Source organism: Anastrepha obliqua, chromosome 4 (assembly GCF_027943255.1).
Source record: "Anastrepha obliqua isolate idAnaObli1 chromosome 4, idAnaObli1_1.0, whole genome shotgun sequence".
NCBI classification, from domain to species: domain Eukaryota; kingdom Metazoa; phylum Arthropoda; class Insecta; order Diptera; family Tephritidae; genus Anastrepha; species Anastrepha obliqua.
In genome coordinates this window covers 71,172,490-71,189,195 of record NC_072895.1, presented here as the reverse complement: position 1 = coordinate 71,189,195, position 16,706 = coordinate 71,172,490, and the positions used below count along the sequence as shown (strand labels likewise).

Genomic DNA, 16,706 nt, shown 5'->3' with positions numbered 1-16,706 from the left:
TTTGGAATCAAATGTCAATTTCCGGCATCAAAAAATCGTTTATCATGGCGCAATAGCATTCGCCATTCCCTGTTACATTAACGTCAGCCTCGTCTCTGAAATATGGACCGACGATATCTTCTAGCCCACAAGCCTCACCAAACAGTTGTTTTCAACGGAAGTAATAGATATTCTTGAATAACTTCAGATTGTTCTTCACGCGTGATTTGTCGAAAAAACCCTATTGGATAAGTATCTCTAATCTGATTATATTGCCCAAAGATTCCCCGACGCCGATATAATAAAAATAAAGAGGAAGCCACCAATAGCAAAAAGCTAAAAAGTTATAACTTCTTATAAGGAAACAAAAGGTTCAATAAATTTTATTCTAAATATAAGGTAAGAAAAACATTTAAAAATACCCAAATTTACTCAATCACAAAAATTCAACAGACTGAAATATGATATTTAAATGTTTATTTAGATGACCCCGATGGATTCATTTATTACCAGCATAATTTCCTCAAAATGATTTGACAAAAATTAGTCGCAACTTCGGAGTTGGCTCTGACATGATTTGGGGTGAAATTTCTTACCATGGAAAGCTGAAATGATACTTTGTTACAACAAAAATTAACTCCGCAAAGTACATTGAGATCTTAGGTGATGTGTTCATTGAACATTTGGATTCGAATATCCACATTTCCAGAAAGTCCATTCAGTTTGTTTCTTCTGAATTGATGGCACTACTTGGCTGGCAAGCTGGCAGAAGTCTAGGTCTAAATCCCATTGAAAAAATTGGGGGCATAATTTTAAGGGCTGTGTATGTAAATGAACGGCGGTATTCAATGGTACAATGCCTAAAAGTGTAAATTTCGAAGACTTGGCTTGGTCTGAACATAAATAAATTGCGGAAATTAAATGGCTCACGCCGACTAAAATTTCGCACAAAATTATGAATTATGAAATTCGAAATACTTTCGTACATTTTTTTAACGAATTTGAAATGTTATTAAGATAAGTTATTTCTATTATTACGAGCGGTGCTTTTTATATGTCGGGATTAGAGAACAAAAACAAATTTTAATCATCGAAAATCACTTTATTGTTTTTCAAAATATTCTCCATGAAGATCTATACACTTTTGCATGCGTTTGAACCAATTGTCGAAGCACTTTTGCCACTCTGAATGAGGTACCTCCAAAACATGCATTCTGAATGCCGCAACCGCTTCTTCGGGTGTCGAAAAACGTTGACCTCTCAGTTTGTTTTTTACGTACGGGAATAAAATGAAGTCATTCGGTGCCAAGTCAGGACTATACGGCGGATGATCCATTAATTCGATGTTTTGGGTGCTCAAAAATGCAGTTGTTTGAGCCGATATGTGAGAGCTCGCATTGTCTTTGGCGATTGGTTTTCCTAATTTCTTGGAAGACGACTGGCAAACAAATGGTTGTGTACCACTCAGAATTTACTGTTCTGCGTGGTTCTAGTGGTACGGTTGCAACATGTCCAGTTTTTCCGAAAAAACATGCGACCATTTGCTTGGAAGTGCTTCGTACGCGAACAACTTTTGTTGGATTTGGCTCATCTTGAAACACCCATACAGTTGACTGCTGTTTACTTTCAGGCTCATACGCGTAAATCCATAATTCATCACCTGTCACGATGTCATAGACGTGTTCCGAAGCCCCGCGATCGTATTTTTTGAGCATTTCCTTCGACCAATCGACACGAGCCTTTTTTTGAGCGATTGACAAATTGTGTGGGATCCAACGCGAACAAATTTTTTTGACAGTCAAATGTTTATGCAACATTGAATGTATGCTGGTCCCACTAATGCCTAAGATTGTCTCAATCTCACGATAGGTCCCATGACGATCTTGCAATATCAGTTCGCGCACAGCATCAATGGTTTTCGGAATAACAACTGATTTTGGACGACCTTCACGAAATTCGTCTTGGAGTGAACTACGACCACGATTGAATTCACCATACCATCGATAAAGACTGGTCCTTGATGGAGCTTCATCGCCAAAAAATGAATTAAGTTCATCCATGCAATGTTGCTGAGTTAATCCACGTCGAAAGTTGTAAAAAATAATCGCACGAAAATGTTCACGATTTAATTCCATTTTTGGACCGAGATGAATCTTTTAAGTTACTGTAAACAACACAAATAGCGCTGGTATTTCAAAACGTTCCGAGTACGTAAAAGCCAAAAAATGTCAAACTTTGCGATACAGCTGCCAGTTGTCAGACTGCAACACCAGGGTTGCCAAATCCCGAAATATAAAAGGCACCCCTCGTATATTTATCTTCAACAAAAGCAAACTTCGCCCACTGTAACATAACATTAACCTTTATTTGTTTCTCAGAAAACTTATGATTTCTACCTTCATTTTTTTTGTTTGACACATACGGCATATCCAACCATACAAAAAAGTGCAAAATGAGTTAAACCATACAAAAGCGAAGCTATCCTTACTTTATTTAAGCGCTTCGCAGTTATAAAGAAGGTTCGTTGAAAATATTGTGAGTATTCAAAGAAAATATGTAGATAATGTTCTCAAAGTTACGCATTTATGAATAATTTAGGGCATGGAGCTCTTATTTTTCCTCATAACTCCCATCATGGTAGTACCTGGCACTAATAATTTCGGCCCAAGTTCATACTCAGAAGGTAAATTATCTGTAGTCACATTGCGACATTTTAAGTCAGATCCAAAATAAATTCTGCCTTATTTTTCGTGCGAGCTTTCAAATGAAAATATTTGTATGTATATTAAAGTATACATGCTTTAAATTTACGAAATTTATTGATTACAGGTTATGAGTCGTTTTCGTTGCCTAGGGCAGTTAGATTTAGATTTCGATTTATTTGAGGTTTGCAGTTCAACCTCATGTCCAAGGGCGTGGCCAAGCCATCCTAACCCACGATCTGTGGCTGTGATCGGAAAACTGGGGCCTGATGAATGCGGAAATCGAACACTGCAAAAGTCGACTGATGCGTCAGGGTATTACTTTCGGTCCTGAAGATAACGCGAAGGGCTATTAGACAAAGGACGGCACCATAAGGGTGACGTGCGCGTCTCTTTGCTATAGTCGGTGAAAATTTTCATCGCTTACTCTATCCATGGTAAGCAGTCTTTTTGATAGCATAGAGTGGATCCATTTGACAATGATTTCTTCTACTCCATACCTTCTGATAGAAGAGCACATGGAGTCAAAGAAAGCTCCTTCTGTCGAAAGCTACTTCAATGTCTATAAACACACCAGAAGTGTACTTTCTTGTTTCCAGTCCTTTTTCGATTATACTAACGCACTCGTGCAGAGCCGATTCGCAAGATTTTCCACTTTGATAAGCATTTTGTCTGACGTTGAGAGGGTTTCGACTTAGAAGCCTCGTCCTAATGTGCTTCTCCACCATTGTGCTTGAGCATAAACGATGCCAGGCTTATAGGTCTGAAACTTTTTCGTAAAGCGTAGTTGTCTTTGCCTGGCTTTGAGACAAATACAACTTTCACCAAACGCCACAATTGTGGAACATAAGTGTGTGCAAGGAAGGCCGTAAAGATTCTGTTCAAAGCCTTTATTAGTTGTTCTCCGCCCCGCTTGAGCATGATTGGGTAAATGCCGTTGGGTCCAGGGGACTTCAAGTTTTCGAATGACGAGAAGGCGAATCATATCGTTTCCTCGTTACCTATACTGGATGCAATAAACCAATCACGTCTGCTGGTAATTATATTGACATGATCAAATTTATCGATAGAGCTTTGACTAACAACATTCCTGGAGCCAGGGAAATGTGTTGAAAAGAGAATATCGTTCACTTCTGGTTTTGAGTCCGTATAAGTACCATCTGGTTTGAGCAGCGAGTCTAGCCTAGCCGCCCGGTTTCTTGGAGGGTTTTGCATAACCTCGCTGAACTCATCCGTTGTTCCAGTTCACTGCAGAAGGTTCTATAAGAGCCCAATTTAGATGATCTAATTTTATTTTTGTATTCCTTCCTCAGCTTTCGGTAGGCAGTCCAATCTTGTTCCAACTGAGTATTAAGAGCTCTGTTAAGAAGTTTCCTGGAAGCTTTCCGGAGTTTCGAGAGTTCGACGTTTCACCAACGGGCTGGCTTACCCTCTCTTCTCCTACGTTCCGGGCACACCTTGTTATAACACTGGATCAAAATTCGCCCCAAAGAGCTTGTGGCTTCTTCGCAGTTATTGTTCAGAGTTTGGGAACTTCACGGATTTCCTTTTTAGTGAGATCCTCATATCGGGTCCAATCCGCTTTTCGAGGATTCCGGCCTGCTGGGGTCGAGATTGTCTCGGCCGCAAGCTTGAACTCTATATAACGAGGAATCTTTATCGAGTACTTTCCAACCAGTGATATGATCTGATATTTTATCGTTAGATAATGTCATATCAATCACTTCCTGCCTTTTGGTGGTCACAAAAGTCGGACTGGTGCCAACGCTCTGTATAACCAAGAGAGATGACAGAATTAAGTCCATGAATTTATGTCCCCTGAAGTTACATTTTGTGCTACCACAGAGTGTGTTCTGTGAATTTGCGTCACATCTCACAATTAGACCTAATCCCATGGATTCAGCATATCTTACAACTTCCATACTATATACTCCCTCTTAGGGGGAGGGAGAATGGAGTCGCAAAGAAAATAGGCCGAGATGACAATTGTCTCTACTTCTTGACAACAGAATCGTCTTAACAAGGTGCAATCAACCGCTTTCGGCATGATAATACACGTACGCGGACGGACCTCTCCCTCTTTATAAAGGATAGACCGCCCCTTTATATCTCCTAAGCCCTGTATTTGTCTTTAGACATCTCATCTAGACCCAGTTCCTTTATTGAACTTAATAGAGAGCTGGGTTTCGCTGAGCTTTTAAAGGCAAGCAATACGTTTAACGATTATTTATTGGATCTGTTCCTTTAAATTATATAAACTGAATATTTTTCGTAGGAACTTGTAGTCATTGCCTTTTCAAAATAAAAATATATTCGCGCTCAACGCATGGAACGTCTATGCGAAAGTTTTGATAGAGGCCGCCTTAATCAAACGGGTTATTCCGTGACTACCGTTCGGGACTGCGTAGGTTTGAATCTTCATGCTGAAAGGCCAAAATGATGGTAAAAGTTTTATTTAATAGCGGTTGCCTTTCGGCCGGCAATTGCAAACCGTGTGCATTTTTCCAAGGAAAAGCCCCTTTTAAAAAACTATACAGGTTAAAGATGTAGGGCCCTCCATTTGTGGAAAAACATTAGGACGCACGAGACAAATAGGAGGTGGAGCTCGGCCAAACTCCTAACAGAAGTGTACGCGGCAATTATTATTATTTTTTATTGATAACTTAATTTTCCCCTTCCAATCGACAATTTCCTGCCTCTAAGTGTCTTTTGCGATGTAAAGGCCATCGTCAGAGCCATCTGTATTATTTACATTACATTATTAAACATGTAACGAACCAAGCAGGAAGTTAATTAGCGCAGTGCTAAGCTAGTTAATCATTTCAACTTCCTTTTCTTTATTAATCTTCCAATTTTTTTCTACGAATGCTATTTTTTGTAGCATATTTAAGACTCTTTGGATTGGATTAAATCAGAGCGCAATGAGTAAATTAGTATTAAGTATAAATCTCGTATACATATATTTGTAAGTAAATATGTACGATAAACTTTTACCACACTTTTGGTCTTTTTATTTTTATGTTTCATTTAATTAAAAATGGTTTTTATTCATGTACATTAGGGCAGGTTTCTCCACTATATTTCTGCGACTGAACTATTTTACCAGCAATTCTGAACAGGAAACTCCACGGAAGCACAGCTGTAATTTTAAGTTTAGTTAAGAAACTTTTTGTGATTTTTGGGTAAGAAAAATAATTTTAGGAAGTCAACTAGAGATCGCAGCACGGCAATTTGACTATTTTAAAAAGAAAATCGTTGAAAAAATTATGTTAAAATAAAAACTTAAAGACTTCATATACTTATGTTATATACGCATATATTTTGGAAACATAAAACACTGGACAACAGTCCCTTCGTCTTCTTCCCCAGTGCGATTGGAATTAATAACTATAATAAAAAATAAGAATCCACGGACATTATGGTTAGAATTTCCAGCAGTTTGTTTTACTCGTCGAAAAAAAATGTCGGTTATATAATATTTTTTGAGAAACAATTGGAACGCCTTTAAGTATATGCATATATGTATATAAATGTTTGCCTAATTTCTCATATCAAAACCGTACTTTAGTCGCTTATTAAACAGCTACACTTGGGAAACTACACAAAAAGCCATATAAACAACTGCAATAATGAATGAACGAGTGATTTTATGCGGCACGTGGCTTGTTGGTAAAAGGAATGGATGTAAAAGCTATTAAATAGTTGGAACATTGCAGTGATAAAAACTATAGTTTTTTTAGACGTATGCAATCTTATTCTACTCGTATTTTATTTTGTTAATTTTATGTATTTTTGTTTTTTTTTTTTTGCTTTTTCCATACATTCCACGCTCTTTTTATAGCATCGTTAATTTTTATAGTTTATTGTGTGTGCTGTGCTACTCATACGTACATGTACGTAAGTATCGTATGTATATATTAATCATGAGGAATCTTTCTGCAGATACGAACTTCCTTGCACATTCTTTTAAATTAGGTAAATGGGGTTTCAATAGGAGCGCTCGAACTTATTCAGTTCGCCAAATTTTACCTTAGCTGCCTTAAATGTATCGCCGACTATTTGGAGCTCATTTCTGGTTAAGTGGGTTCATAAAAAGTCAAATTTCCAGAACTACAGCAGAAACCCATGGGAGACTCACCTACACTCACTCTACATTCCGAAAAAATCACTATTTCTTATTGATTTTCATCTGGTTGGCTCCTCGGTTCTTACTCTTTCAAAGATGCGGATGGAGATGCGTTCACTGTCAATGGTTGCAGATATCGGGTATGAATAACAAATTTTTCAATGTATTAAGTGAAAATTAGAAGGCTTCGTCATCTTTTGTAGTGGTGCCATTCATTGGATTCCGAGATCACGTGACTCAGCACCACTCGACTATTTTCTATGAGCTTACGTGAAATCTGTAGTCTTTGCAAACAAACTATCCTTACTGCCAACTTAACTCACATTCTCATGAGTCTAAGCATCATTCATGCGAATCTGTGGCTTACTAGGATACATTAATTAGAGCGGAGCCTTGACTTGCCAACTTGGCGCTAATTAGCAGAACTGGGCATCACCTAAGAGTCAACCTATCTCATTTTACGGTTAGATTTGAATATTTTATTGGAAAAGATCATGCTAAGGACAGAATGGAAGCGGCTGAACATAGATAAACCCAAGACTTTGCTTATTGAGCGCCGAAAATGTTAGCTGCATTTACGGATTTTTGTGAAAGAATCTTCTTCATTGTCACTTATACTGGCCCGAGTTATTGAAAGTATTACCGATCGCTAACAGTACAGGCAGCAAAGCTTAGGTGGCCAATATATTGATATGCTATGCTAGACATAATGGCATGAATGCAGCTTCAAAACATAGCAAAAATGAATTCAATATTCCGAATAATATTTTGAAAAAGATGTCCATATGTATGTACTTTCAACTCAACACGATCTTAAATTTTACAAAAGACCTGGATCTGAAGAATTTGCAATTATGAATGGGAAACGAAAGAGAGGTTCTTATATATTTGTATTCGCTCTCCCGATTTTCCTTTTGTAAGATTTCTAAGTTAATTTGTTTTAATTTTTTTTAATTAATGATGCCTGGTACTCCTCTTAACATTCGACGAGACAAATAATAGTTTGCGTCCTTATTTCTTAAACAGAAAGCCAACTTTCTGTAGATCTGAAAGAAAAAAATATTTCACTCCACTCTAATGCGCATGCAAGTATATTTTAAGAGGATTAGGTATGTACTTCCCATACTTCCCAATCCTTCGAATATCCGCGGTGGCTTTAGTTGTGTTGACTTTGGTGGCAGTAGTCGATTGTAGCTAATTCGTCCTATATAGCTGCGGAATCAGACGACCCAGAAAAGGTGTATCTAATCGTACAAACTTGAAGTGAGGTCAAGTCACTAGCGCGAGAGATAGTAATTGAACTGGGTCGTGAAGTTATCTTTGCAATTATCTGCCCTAGTTTGAAAGCTTACTTAAGAGAATTTAAGGGTACAACAAACTTTCGTCCTTGGCGATTCCTAAAATGAGCCCAGATCTTTAGAGCTTTGGTTTTTCTTTTACTTAATTTAATAAATAAATACTCGTAAATATATAATTGGCGCAAACACTGCTGTTAGCTGTTTAGCCGAACTCCGAGTTGAGATTAAGCATTTTTCGACTAACATCAATTGCGACATCTGGCAGGGCAGAGTGTCGATTGTTGCTTGGCTAGTAAATAATTGGTTAATTCCTTAAAAGATAAAATCTGAGTCAAAAGTCAATTGATTTGCTTTTTGATACTTATTAGTTCCGCTTGAAAAACACTGGAGCGATGCGGAAGCCTAAGTCCATGCTTCTTGGAGAATTCGACATAGAAGAGCTTATCATAGTCAGGAATTTATTGTTGTTATTTCAATACATAGGTATTCTTCATAAATGTTTGGGAATGCTACTGAAGTGATGGTCCTGGGCTGGTTATAAATCCAATAATCATTCGATACCAATTTCATATCGATACTTTTACTTGTTTCTGGTATCGGAAAAAAGTATCGAATACTGAATAAATATTGGCAAAAAGTATCGCGTTTATTCGCGTATTGAGCAAAAGATTTGAATATAATAATGTGATCAATAATATGATTATTTCAGGTCAGTCCATAAGTTCGTGCGTATTTTACCCATAATTTCACTTTTGTACGATTTTTACATACAAAAAATTATGCGCGGAATATAACGGAACTATTTATATTTTCTTGGATAAATTGTACATTCAACAAGTGATTTTAATCGCGGATAGAAGCACGTGTTGTTAAAAAATAAAATGGAGTCTTCGAACGCGTATAAGAGGCATATTTTGTATTTTTTTTATAAAAGTGGTAAAAATGCAACAACTGCTGCTGCAGAAATAAGCACTGTTCACGAAGAGGATACCGCGAGTGTAAGGACTGCGCAAAAGTGGTTTTCAAAATTCCGAAACGGCGTGGAGGATGCCCCGCGCGCTGATCGTCCTGAAGTCTTTAACTCCGACGCCTTGCTCGAACTCATGGAAACTGAGTCAAATTTGACAGTCGATATGGTAGCTCAGAGGTTAAATTCATCGCATGGAATAGTTCATAGGCACCTGGTTCAGTTGGAAAAGATGGGTTCCGCATAGACTTTCCGTCGGCAACCTTCAGCAGAGAGTGAATGTGTGTTCTCAGCTGCTGCAACGGCTTGAAAATGAAAGTTTTTTTAACCGCATCGTTACTGGTGATGAAAAATCGGTCCTTTACAATAATGCTGTTTGCAAACGCCAATGGTTAGATAAAGATGAAGCACCAGAACCGACCCCTAGAGATGGCCTTCACCCCAAGAAGATTCTTCTGTCTGTATTGTTTGCTATGAACTTCTGGAACCAAACCAGACGATAACTGCTGATTATTATTCCAATCAGCTATCAAACCTTAATGAGGTACTTAACAAAAATCGACCGTCTTTAGTGAATAGACGCAAAGTGTTTTTTTCACTACGATAACGCAAGATCTCATACCGCAAGGTAAACATTAGGCAAGCTGAATGAGCTCGGATGGGAGCTAGTGCCGCATCCACCATACTCTCCGGATATTGGGCCTTGTGATTATCACCTTTCCCGTGGACTTCAATTCCATATGAGTAACAAGAACTACTGCTCAAAAGAAGCTATAAAAAGGATACCGAAGCGTATTTTGACTCCAAGGACAAAAAAATTTTTGAACAGGGAATTAAAAATTTGCCTGGACGTTGGGAAGACATTATAAATAATGAAGGAAAATATATTATTGATTAATAAATACTTAAAACATCTTTTTTATTAATTTTAAAACCACCTTTAAAAACGCACGAACTTATGGACTGACCTGATATAATAATGAATAAAACATATCAGACAGTTATTTATAATTTTCATTCTTCTTCTTCTTCTTAGCTTCACAATCCGTGGTGGACCATAGCTTCATCAACAATTTTTCTGCACTTTATTCTATCCATGGCTACATCTCTCCAGTTGTGTACGTTCATTTGCTTAAGATCTGATTCGACGTCATCTAACCATCGCTTTCGTGGGCGTCCTCTTTTTCTTCCTCCAATGGGTATTAAAATAAAAGCTTTCCTAGCATTTCGCTCATTCGGCAAGCGCAGTACGTGCCCAATCCATCTAATTCGTTGGGCTTTGATAAAACGTATTACATTTTGTCTTTGAACGATTTCTTCGATTTCATTGTTGTAGCGAAGGCGGTAGCTGCCATCTATTATTGCAACCGGACCATATATTTTCCTTGTTATACGTCTTTCGAAGCACATCGCATTTTCATTTTTATGATTGAACTGAAATTTATTTTTCCATGTCTTGTTTTTTTAGACGTTTCTATATTTAGGTTTAAATATTAACTGAGGTATGAAAATCCAATTTCTCTAAATATTTTCCTGATAGGCGGTTTCTTTCTGTGCATTAATATTTCCTCATTTTATTTACTTATTTATTAAGCCAATGAACATAATATATTCTTATAGGCTAACAGGACATATTTCAAGGTTAATAGCCATAAAAAGGAAGCATAATTAAACTAATTGTAATAAATTTCAAAAAATTCGAAAGATATCTCAGCAAATTAAGAGATTTTATTAAGCTCATTTAAGGCTCTAGTAATAAGACCATTTTTAGCATAAAAAGAGTTTGAAAGACTGTGATTTTGAGAAATGTATAATATTTCCTAAGGGACAGAATATTTACTTGGAAGTTTAGGTATCGAAAAACCACTGCTCGGTACAGATGATTCGGTAGCGCTCGAAGTTAATTAAACCATACGTGTTTGGCTGTGAAAAGAGCCAGATTCAAAATCACGTGCTTGTTTCAAAGTTTATGTAAATTACAAAACTGCCAAATAGAAAAACTAACAGGCGCAAAATTGTAAACCAATGATTACTTGTCATGTACTTGTTTCAGAACTTATTTGCTTTTTCAACAAAAGATTGCTTTAAAAATTGAATATCGGAAGCAGACGTGAGTAAGAATTTTGAGGCTTTAAACATCAATGCCTCAATTAGTTTCAAGTGGAAGCAGTATTGGCGTTCATCCTACAAGCATCTTCAACTTTGCATGCACGTGCCAGTGTTTGTTTTTTGCTTCTTGGTTTTGGGTATATAAACGTAAGTATTTGAATTTATACATAAGTATATACGAGTATAGTAGACATACAATACATAAATATAAGTAAGTACACCAAAAGGGCATTAAGTGAAATAGCAGCCGAAAAATTACGCCTATACGTACGAGGCAGTTAAATTATTGCTCCGAAAAAAGGTATCATCTCTCGAGCAGTAAAATGAAATATAATAAAGTATGTGTGAGCGCCTAAAAGTAGACTGCCTGCTAAATACAAAAACACAAGTACAAGACTGCCAAAGTCAGTGCTGCAAGTCTTGCCCTCCATTTCTATTCGGTAGGCGCTTGCTGACTATTACATGTAGCTATTTAACTTTCCTCCCCCAATTGTAGCATCGAATCAGCTTTTCATTTTATTTATGAAGACACATAAATGGCGAATAAATTTTAAACTTCTTACCCACATAAAATTGGCCTAACTCGGACGAAATTCAGCGTGTTGGTGTTTAGCGGTTTCACCATTTTCGATAAAAATGCTACAAAAGGGATCATGGTATATATTTGAGGTGTTGCTGCTGGAGGTAGGGCTGGTGTTGTCTGCTTTGTGTGTAAGTATATGGTGATAATTTATGCTAGGCCGCTAAGGTCAAATAACGTACGCGCATCGTAAATAATATCAAATTTCTATTTTCACTTTGCCACAAGCGCTCTTAGCTAGAGGGATACACACAAAATGGCTAATCGGCCCATGCCACAGCGACTTATATATGTGCGCGTTTGCATTCATACTCTGAATGAGGGCGTTCGCTGGGCGTTTAAATCGTTAAGCAACATAACACTTGTTGGCGTTGCTATGGGTAGGCACGTTTCTTTTTTTTTCTGTTTTCTTTACTCAGGTCCTTTAGTACGAGCAACTTTCCTCAATTTATTTTTCGCATTTCTCCCCATTTATGCGCTTGTTGTTGGTGCATGCTTGCTTACTTTTACTAATCTTTCCCTAGCGTATTCTTCATTATGCTTATTATCTGCGTGTCCTATGTGTAAAGCCGACCAAACCAACCGAACCAACCAAAATGTATGAGAGGTGGGGTGAAAATATTACGGTTAAGTTACTGTTTAAGATGCATGCGTGAATGCGTGAGGCAGAAAAGCAGTATAAAGTAAATATTTGCTTTAAGCGCATCCTATAAAACCACTATTGGGATTTTTATTCTTTTGTATTTTTATTATTTTCTTTTCTTTTTGCTTATTCAAAGCGATTGCGTCACATACTACAGTTTGCTTATGGATTAAAAATGAAAAATTATTATTTTTTTACCAGCCGTACAAAAGTTTCGTACATGGAGAAGGGTGTGGTTCGTATTCATAAGAACATGATTACGTATACGCCCCAGGGCGCTAAGGGTTATTGGGTGGATGCAGTGCATGGGTGAAGCGAAATATTTCTAATAAATATATACTAGGAAATGTTGAAAATATTTACATACATGTGATTTAGTATGCTGTACTTGGCATCATTAGCTATTTTAATAACTTTGAGAAGGAAGGAAATCAATGTGGCATAAAACAGAGAAACTTGCTTTTAATGGCCCGCCGGCGGTGATTGTAAAATTTAATAAAAAGAAATACACAAATAATGGATGTCTCTTACCAAATTATATATTTTATTATGCTTCATTCGAATGTTATGCATACGAAACTATAATATGGTTTCTGACAATTATTTCACAGCTCGAAGGAAAGTAGAACAGATTAGCACGAAGTTTTATAAAGAACATTTTATGCTACTAAAACAATAAAACCAAAACTGCTTAGGCGAATGTAAGTATGAGAGTTTAAGATTTATTAAGAATTTCCCGGGCTGGAAAAAGCATTGATAGAATAAATTTTTTTAATAGCGAACGAGAAATTTTTGAAAGTGGTCTCTAAGTCAGTTAGTAAAAAAATGGTTATTAGTCAAGTTGGTGTTACGTTACGTTAATCTAACTAGGTTCACTAAAACCGTTGTGTTGATAATGAACTTGCACACAGTACTTATTTTCAGAGTAGGCGAAAGTCACTTATTGTTAGTTATAAACATGGAAAGAAAAGGAGCAAAAGTACTTAATTTGCTATAATAAAAACTTTGGGAATTCACTCCACATTTAGTTCCAAATTTGTAAAATTTTAAGATATTAAGTACTTTGTTGGCTATCCTTTGTTATCAATTACAGCTTGAAGTCTACATGACATGGACTCAACTAATTTTTTCTGTATTCTTGTCTCTCTTTAAGTATATCCTTTTTAATATCAGATTTATTATGGATGTGATATTTTCTTATATTTCGCTTCAAGATCGACCACAAATTTTTCAAATCTGGGATTGTGGCGATATTTATATACCATATTTGTATTATTTGTGCCTTGCTGTGCTTAGGATCGTTATATTTACAAAAGCGAAAGTCATTTTCAATTTGTTATTTTTTAGCGCTTCGAACCAAATTTTCTTGCAAAAGTTTCAAATAAACATATTTGTTCATTTTGTCTTCGATAAAAGTCAAATTTCCAACTCCATTTGAAGGCATACATGTCATCACCACAATGTTATCATCGCCGTGCTTTTATAGGAGCTTCCAGTTTGGGACTCGAGCTCCATATTGGCCGCGCACCATATAAAAGGTCCGCCATTTGGTCCAAATAAGTTTATTCGTTGCACTTACGAAAGGTTTATTACGGGTTATTCTACCATTTAACTTTGCTTTCCTCATTATGTTTTGTCAGTTTCTAGACGGAAAGTCTTACCTAAATCTTTTGTCCATTTCAGTTAATGTTGAAGCGCTTGCCGCTGGTTTTATCTTCACTTAGCAAATTCACCACTGACACCCTTTCTCTGTTAAAATTTTACTTAGAGCCCGTCTATTTATCACACGATTTGCATGCATAAGGCGTTCAATAATGTGATGAACTGTTGATGGAATTAAATGTACAATTTGTGATATTTTTTAAATGATCCACATCAAGTGAAATAAAACAAAGTAAAAAAAACCTGCATACTCTGATTTTCTATTGTTTCATTATGAAATATAGAACAAATAAAATTTATAAATAAATCGTATCTGTATCAAAGTTGGTGTGAGTGACTGTATATCATAAAAAAATTAAATCACTTACATGCAAATCTTTAATTACCTTGTAACAAGAAACATATGACTTATGCAGTGAACCTTAAAATTTATCAGCCTGTTAAAATTTAGGAATTGTTAATTTCAATATGAAAACTTTACTGTTTTAAATTTTAATAATCGTATGAGCTTAAAATTTGTTGATAAAACCGTGTATTAGACCAATTTGAAAATTAATATGTGCTAAAGATTTTGTTTGCCAATCAACTGGGACTGGCCAGAAATTATTCTCACGATGCATTCGGATTAAGAAGCTCACAACTTCTGCCTTTGATCAAATGTTCTCTTAGTAGCGACCGAGCCACGCAGTTGGGGACAACCTAAAGTAAGAAAAGGATTCTTGCTTGAAACATTTGCAGCAGCGTCTGTTACGGCGCAAATGGTTTGACTAAGAGCAAGCGGATAGCTGAAAAGACTAGAAGAAGTGGAGGTAGAAGTAGAAGCAGCAGTAGAAGTAGAAGAAGACAAAGAAAACGACAAAGGAGAAGACTAAGAATAGTAGGTAGGTCTAACATACTCAGCCACACCTCATGAAAGTCGAATTTGTCACAGAAAGATTTGGTTGCTTAAATAAAGAATAATTGAAAATGTGTGAATCCAGAACAAGCTCTGCATATATGTGGAACATGGAACAAGTAAAGAGATTTCTTAGAAGTAGAAAAATTAAATTAATTTTTAAATATTGACCTATTTTTAGTTTGAAAATTATTGACTTTTGCTAAGAAAAATATTAAAAACTATTTGAGTCACTAGACCCTGCTACTAAGATATGCCGATTTTCCAGTCTTTCTAGCCTTAAGCTATAAGTCGGCCAGAGGGGAATGAGGGCCTTATCTATACCTGTTCCTTAAAAAACAAAAGCACACCCAAATAAATCGCTGAGGCAGTTACTAGGCCCTTTAAAAAGAAGATGCAGAAGAATAAATCTTAAACTCAATGAAAAAATACAGGTAGAAAATGTAGAACAGAATCTAAACTCATGATGCAAAACTAGGTAATTTTATTATTTTTTTACTATTTTAATTTTTGAAGTTATTTGTTTCGATTCAAAAATAAGATATAGCCTACCAGTTGATCGAAGTTAATCAATTTTATGCACTTAAACATTCCTTGTTTTAGACAAAATTTTGTATTTCGAATTACATTCATTGTACTCACCCGGCTCTAGCGTCGTCGCCAGTAGTATCGATGGCAGGCAAAGTAGTATTATCCGAATTTCCAGCATGTGCATTGGCATTAATATCGGCAACATTTGTGTATGTAAAAAACGTGGCAAGTTGGCGCCCCTACACCACCTACACCACCACCAACGCTACACGTCCACAACCACTCACACAACCTCACCCCGACAAATGCACAGCTTGTAGTCTAACGTGTGTTTTGCAAAGGGTTTCACAGCAGAAGCCCCGATAGCTGTTTGGCGTCGACTGGAGCCTCAATTCGCGCACTCATTAGGGTTAATGCGTTTTTGAACTGAATTCACGACAAGTATGAGTAAGAACGACAGAATGCAGAGTTTATGTTTTTTTCCGTTAAGTGAAAGATATGGAAAAATATGTACGCCAAAAAATTGGTCCTCTCAGCTTCTTTGATAAATGTTGCTACAGCTGAAGCTACGTAGAATATCGCTTTGCTCCACTGCTGCAGATGACGTCTCAGCAGTCTGCCTGTCAAGCACGCTCGTTTGTATGCTGTTTGTGTTTGCTTTTTGTTATTATATTTCTGTATTGTTTGTCGTGACAATAATGTCTTCTGCTTGTTGTACAGATTTTCCTTGCTTGCACGAAAGCCCGAAAGCGTTCTCTTTGTACGTCCTTTCACCTTGCGCCTTGCACTACATGCTTTCACCTTTTTTACTACTTCCTACTTTGTTGCTTTCAATTTTGACAGTAATGTTTGTATGTCACCATTTTTTCTTTTTGCTGTTTTGCACTTTTTGCTGTTGTTCTTATTATTATGTTACTCTTATTACATTAACATTTTTTCATATCGTTTTTTCTCGTATCGTGTATGGTTCCTTTACACTTACTTTGCTATTGCCGTATCTGTTGCTTTGTTGTTTTGTTACTTTCTCTTTGGGTTTTTCTTTCTTCGTCCCTCTTATGTTTGACCTAATAATACATTGTTATTGTATTATAATGCATGTGCGCGTATGCAATATCCCGCATTATTTGGTTTTTCGCCATAATTTCATATAAACATCATTTTTCATGTGAAAATCGCTATGCGTCGCATTTTTTGTAGTGGTTTTTTGTTGAAAG

The 16,706-nt window shown here is 36.5% G+C and overlaps 1 protein-coding gene across 1 annotated transcript in view; it reads right to left on the bottom strand.

The window, feature by feature from the left end:
• LOC129245962 (zwei Ig domain protein zig-8) overlaps window positions 1–16,444 on the bottom strand; it is a 90,637-nt gene extending 74,193 nt beyond the window's left edge. Inside the window, exon 1 of the mRNA XM_054884420.1 lies at window positions 15,604–16,444. Coding sequence (XP_054740395.1) covers window positions 15,604–15,697 — 94 coding nt within the window. The 5' untranslated portion in view covers window positions 15,698–16,444. The remainder of the gene's footprint in view (window positions 1–15,603) is intronic.
• Between the last annotated feature and the right edge of the window lie 262 nt (window positions 16,445–16,706).